At 39.9% G+C, this 6,293-nt stretch overlaps 1 protein-coding gene across 1 annotated transcript; it reads right to left on the reverse strand.

Annotated features, from left to right (window-relative positions):
* Nucleotides 1-3,937, reverse strand: LOC126405600 (keratin, type I cytoskeletal 13-like). Its single transcript, XM_050069404.1, has 7 exons — nt 3,497-3,937; nt 2,760-2,842; nt 2,379-2,535; nt 2,118-2,279; nt 1,374-1,499; nt 1,061-1,281; nt 1-153 (listed from the first exon to the last, which is right to left on the reverse strand). Exons 1-7 carry the CDS (start codon nt 3,887-3,889, stop codon nt 75-77), a joined length of 1,221 nt encoding a protein of 406 aa, XP_049925361.1. The 5' UTR covers nt 3,890-3,937; the 3' UTR covers nt 1-74.
* Between the last annotated feature and the right edge of the window lie 2,356 nt (nt 3,938-6,293).

A 6,293-nucleotide genomic window follows, 5' to 3' on the forward strand; every position in this document is an offset into this window, starting at 1 on the left:
TTTCAGTTCATCAGAAGTCTTTTATTTGTGTATTCTGAGAACGGTTGGCAGCGTGGTGACAGATGTTTGTTGTCTCACTCCTGAGTTTCGGTGCTGACGTCCTCTTCGTCACCAATGTCTTTGGTGATGATCAGAACTTTGGTGTTTGATGGGCTGCTGGAAGACACAAAAGCAATAGTCGGTTTAGCTTTGAACGCACATACATACACATGCATGCGTCTCTATTGATACCTTGTGCTCTTTTAACTTATAGTTATTTAAATATTTCTCCCCTTTTCTCAGTCATATATTTGTGTATGATACCTTTGTTCCTAAATTTTGTTGACCACAAATAACAGATAAATGTATTTGGCACTTTAACTGTTTAATATTGTCTCATCTCCTTTTTATGCATCGTTTTCAGGATTACTTTTTTTACTGGTTTCACTGGTTTTCCACCAGTTTCAAATCCTCAACAGACTACCAGGGCCTTATTGTAATTTACACTATAAAAATAAACAACTTTATTTGATTTAATATTCATTAGGCTGCAAAATATATAATTTGTCATGTAAGTTACTACATGCAAACTGTTATTTGTTGTCATTAAAAAGTTAAAAGTTTTATCTACGATTTTTGTTTTATTTTGTTTTGTAAAACTGGATGAATAATGTGTGGAAGTCCATTTTTCTCAGGAAATGTGGAATACATTCCTATAAATATATAAATACTAAATGTATCAAAATGAATCAAAATAATTCAGTTATTTTGCTTTTTTGTTATGATTATGTGTGTTTTAAAACTGTTCGAACAGTTTTAAAATGTATTACCTTGTAATTCTGACTCAAAAAACAAGATTTTAATTTCTTCTTATTGAGATTTACTATGAGTGTTTTTTTCCCCTCAACAATGTTTCATTTACGTTCTCTCTTTTTTCTTGAAATGGGCTTTCATGTAATAATTCTACAATTAGGCTAATTTTGGAGATTGTTTTTGTATGTCTGCTTGATACAAAATGTCTGACTTATCTGACTATGGTCAGATAAGTCTGTAATATCCCAGTATGGACTGGTCCATTCACCTGAACATCTCCCCATCCAGCAGCCTTCTGTACTCAGTGATCTCCATCTCCAGTCTGGTCTTGGTGTCCAGCAGCACCTGGTACTCTTGTCCCTGGCGCTCCAGATCTGCCCTCAGCTGAGCCAGCTGGGCCTCCAGAGCAGAGACCTGTCTCTGGTAACCTGCCAGCATGTTGGCATAACGGTTCTGGGTATCAGCGAGGGTTCCTTCCAAAGACGCTTTCTGAAGGGGAAAGAGACATTGAGAAGAGATTTACAGACTGCAATGATTCATATGAAAAAAAAAAAAGACCAAAACAGATGATAGACACCCACCATGCTGAGCTGTGCTTGTAGCTCAATTTCTAGGCCCTGCAGTGAGCGTTTGACCTCTGTGACCTCAGAACGTGTTGACTGAAGACTCTCTGTGCTTACGGCGACCTCCTTGTTGAGCGCATCAGTCTACAAAAGCAATTAAGAAAATGTCAGAAATGACAAACAAGGGAGGGCTACTTATATGTCACAATATATTCAGATGACACAGTTATTTGTCGCTTCTAATTCACACACTGCTATGTTTTTTATTGCTCTCTTAATGATATGACTTCATAAGATTAGATAGACCTATTAAACTTTAGAAATGTCTTTTTAATAATAATAATAATAATATAGTCATATTACAGTATAGTATGCCTTGGAAAGCTCATATTTTTTTCCTGGTGAATTAAAACAGTAATTTTGAGTTAAAAAATCAAAGACTATTTATATATATATATATATATATTTTTTTTTTTGTTTTTTTTTTTCATATTCTCCTGTGTAACAGTGTCTTTGCCTCCAGTTACACTAATAGCTACTAGAAGCTGCCAAAAATGCCTAACTGCATTGAGGTAAAACCAAACTTTTCTCTGTGAATACACAGTCAGACTGTTTTCTCCAGGTAGAAGAATTTCACTTCTTCAAGTGTGTTTTTTGGTAATGATTTTAAGAATTATCATGTCATTATAAAGACATTAAGACTTAAAAAAGTATATACATGTTGAGATGGGGTTCGTTTTGAGCACAATTTTTATTGCTCACCTTGGCCTGGAACCAGACCTCCAGGTCTCTGCGGTTCTTGTTAGCAACGGTCTCGTAGTGTTCTCTGATTCCAGCCATGACAGCAGACAGGTCCTGCTGAGGAGCGGCGTCCACCTCCACGTTCACTTGACCTCCCATCTGGGCCCGCAGAGCCAGTAGGTCCTGCAGAAGGACACATCCAGATCAAAGAAAAATTTGTCTGTTATAATGATAGCAAGAAATCCTAGTTTAATCGTAGTTAGTTTGCAGTTTTGTTCCCACCTCCTCATGGTTCCTCTTGAGCTGGATGAGTTCCTCCCTCAGTGATTCGATCTGCATCTCCAGGTCAGATCTTCCCAGAGTCAGCTCATCCAGGACCCTCTTCAGCCCAGCAATGTCAGCCTCCACTGATTGACGCATGGCCAGCTCGTTCTCATACCTGCACACCAACAGCCGGCTATGATCAATTGGCTGCTCCATCCAAAACATGGAAACTCAGTGAGACTGTCCTCAGCAGAGAAACCACAGCTTTAGTTGTTTGTTCAAACACACACCATCATGGACCTCTTTGCAATAACTTTATGCTAACAGCTTTAGTTTCTCAACTTAGCAATACATTTTAAAAAACAGATACGTATAAGCTCCAGTGGTTCATATACTCACTTGACCCTGAAGTCATCAGAAGCCAGCTTAGCGTTATCAATGGCCAAGTAGAGGGATCCATTATTACGAGTGGCAAGGAGGATCTGAAACACAAGAAAGTACTGATTTAGGCGAAATATTTTTCATTTTATCTTCAATATAACTTGTTCTGACACTGAAAGGCAAAGTATTTCAGCTGATCCAGGATAGGAAACAGACACCAGACACTAGGGCATATTTGCAGGCTTGTCCTACTTAAGACTAAAAACAAAAGGAAAAGAAAAAAACTTTATTTTTGGATTTATTAGTTTCTGCCTACCCTGTCCTGATTGAGCGTGAATCGTAAGGTTCATGAGGCAGCTACACAACTGATTTGAAAGAGACAAGACTATTCAAATATAAGTCAAATTTCCCCTCATTGTTTTAGTGGTTCTTGTATGCACATCATGCAAAGTAGAGCAGGAGCCTGTTTCAGCTTCAGGTGGCCTCTGTGTGTTTTGGGTGTGGCTGCACCTGTATTTACCCTGCAGGAAACAACACATCATGTCTGTCTGCCTCACCAACTGTAGATGTGAATTTACCTGTGGGGCTTTTCATGCAGTAAGGGTGAAGCTTTTGTACTGGAGAGGATATATTTTCAAGCATAGAAGCTTTGTGCTCACATGATCTCACACTTCTAGTCTTTCTTTTGTGCCTCTGCTTTAGTCTTACCTTATGATTAACACAAACCTGCATACAGAATCAAAAACTGGACTCACCTGATCCTGGAGTTCGCTGATGGTGACCTTGAATGCGGCACAGTCGTGGCCCTCAGGTTTGGTCTTGTTCTCCAGGAACTGCCTGATCTTCAGCTCCAGCTCAGCATTGGCTTTCTCCAGGCTGCGTACTTTGTCCAGGTAGGTGGCAAGGCGGTCGTTCAGGTTCTGCATGGCCGCTTTCTTGTTGTCACAGAGGGCATCAGACAGGTTGAAACTGGCACCAGCCCCAGCACCAGCTCCTGCACCAGCAGCAGAAAACCCTGCACCAGCAGAGGAGAAGATTCTGGGAGCACTTGTGGTGGAGATGCGGACTCCACTGCCTCCAGCACCGGCATACACACTGGGTGCCCTCATGGAGGTGATACGGCCACTGGAGCGAATGTAGGTGGTCATGGTGGAGAAGTCTGCCTGCTCTGGATGGAGAGAAGAGAATGAAGCAGAGTTTAGACTAAGTTCCTTTTATGCTACCTGACCATGAGGGAGGGGTTCAGGGTCCAGCCCCCCGGTGCACACCTCAGGACTACAGACCCAGGCACGCAAAGCCAGCAGGAGGGTGACAAACAGAGCAACCAATCACAGCAGGAATTTTAAGTATATGTCTGTTGCATAATGATATCACATCCAGACCTCTCTGTTTGTTTTGCTATCTGAAAAACTCCAGGTGACTCAATCATCCTATTGGTTCAGGTGTATCTCCTCTGTAAACCTAATGGATTCTTCTTTTTTTTATTATATCTGTTTCAGATTTTTGCACATTTCAAAAATCTAAAGACCCTCGACCCCCCCCTGTCTCACATCCCCCTGGATTCCTCTCTACATGTTCAAACCTGCCTGGTGTTTCAAAGCTGTGTTTGTCATTTTAGGCCCTGCGGGTCTATATACAGACTCCCCCCTCGCTTCTTGTATTGTGCAAGCAAACAATGAAATCCTTTGTGCCAACTCCTCATTCAGGGTCTGTTTGCTGTGACATAACATGCAGGAGCAGGAGACGTGGCCATTTACTCTGGAGCATGGATGTATTATTTAGAACTGGACACAGGACCCCAAGAGGGCACCAATTAAGTCCTATGAGAACTGCTAACGTGGCGCATATGGCAAAAAAGTTTCTAGGTTCTGAGTTACTTTCGGGATTATGTGTCCCACTGATGAGTGCAGTAGTGTAAATCCCATTATGCCTCTGGCCTGGCCAGGCTAACAAGCAAACCGTGTTCTGGACATGATTGTATTATTAAGAACTGGATATGGCGCCACTGTTCAGCCTTGCAAAAGGGGTAATAAATACATGTGATACAATCACAATTAATTATTGTGCTTATACTAACAACTGATACAGCTGAGGAGGAGTAAAGTGAGCTTTTGTGATGATCTAATTTTGCTACACTGAGATAGTTTAAGCCATATAATAAACAAATACAGTTGTTGCTAATGGATAATAGGCTTGGCAAACTTAGACACTTAGACACTGCAGGCACAACCATGTCACATAAATACCACATATAAGTTAAATAACTTTCAAAATTAAAAGAAAATTGTTATGGTGGTAGTTATGAGAAATCACCTACAGTGTCATATCAGTAAATTCAGTCATTACACAGTAAAGTTATAACGTTATAACGTTGAGTAATTACCAGGGATGGGCAGTATTTCTATTAGCCTACTTGTATTTAAAATATGTATTTTAATTACATTTGGGTATTTTGTAATTTGTATTTGATAAGGCCAATAAAAAGCAAATGTAATTTGTAACAAAATACTTTTGAGTGGAGTAATTTTGTATTTAAAATACTCAAAATACTTTCTCCACAAATCAAAAAACAAAAATGATAGGCTACACATTCTTATAATATTGGATGTAACAATTTACTTTTTTTTTTTTATATATATATTTTTATCTATATGGGGTTTTTTTAAACTTGGGCCATTCAATGACCTAGTGGTCTGTTTTACTGGACTGTGCATAACATAGGAAATTGTATGTTGTTGTGGTTAATGCTTGGGATGAGTATGCTACAAATGAATTGCCTCACGTGGGATCAATAAAGTTGTCTGAATCTAAATCTGAATCAATAAATAATATTTTAGGGTAGCCTACATGTCCCTAGCTTTGTTTTTTCTCTTTTTCATTTGAAGAAAAGTTGAACACAGGGCCCCAAAGGCACCAAGTTAGACAGCAAACAAGTTAACTAGCTACAGTAGCTACAGTATCTTGCTGCTGTATAGCTAGACCATTGGTGGACAGTTAACAGACTTGCCAGGCATGCTGCTCACGTGGATGGACCCACACTACCCGTAGCCTACCTGTTCACTTTTGTATTCATTAAAAATTTATTTTTATTCATTTTTCTGTGCAGAGCTTGATGTTTTTATTTATATGACTTTTATAGTACACATAGGCCTAATGCATTTCTGACGTGCTGACGTATTGCGGTAAGCGAGTTGTGTCATTTCCGGTGTTTCTGTGACGGTAAGCGAGTTGTGTCATTTCCGGTGTTTCTGTGACAGCGTCTCTGTACTGCTCTGGTGAATTTTGCTAGCCTGTTTTCTCACTTCAGTTGCTTTAACGTCTACTTCAAGTCTTAACCCACACTGGTTCTGTTTAAGCACTTATGGCTCTCCTCCTTTCTACGACTTTCTCGCTAATCTCTTAGCTGTTGTTTGCACGTTACTAGCCTTGGTAGCTACATTAGCTTTACAGTTAGCGATGGCTTCTCCTTCTGCTCTTTCTTGCTCGGTGTGCCAAATGTTCAGTTATGCCTCTGCCTCCTTTAGCGACAGTGGTAATTGTAATAAGTGTAGC

Source organism: Epinephelus moara, chromosome 18 (assembly GCF_006386435.1).
Source record: "Epinephelus moara isolate mb chromosome 18, YSFRI_EMoa_1.0, whole genome shotgun sequence".
In the NCBI taxonomy this organism is placed as follows: domain Eukaryota; kingdom Metazoa; phylum Chordata; class Actinopteri; order Perciformes; family Serranidae; genus Epinephelus; species Epinephelus moara.

Bases quoted from the DNA above. Each gene is read 5' to 3' on its own strand.
- LOC126405600 (XM_050069404.1), bottom strand. From the start codon at position 3,889: ATGACCACCTACATTCGCTCCAGTGGCCGTATCACCTCCATGAGGGCA. The intron at 2,843-3,496 runs GTGAGTCCAGTT...CTTGTGTTTCAG, and splicing joins TCAGCGAACTCCAGGATCAG to ATCCTCCTTGCCACTCGTAA. The intron at 2,280-2,378 runs GTGGGAACAAAA...GTCCTTCTGCAG, and splicing joins TCAAGAGGAACCATGAGGAG to GACCTACTGGCTCTGCGGGC.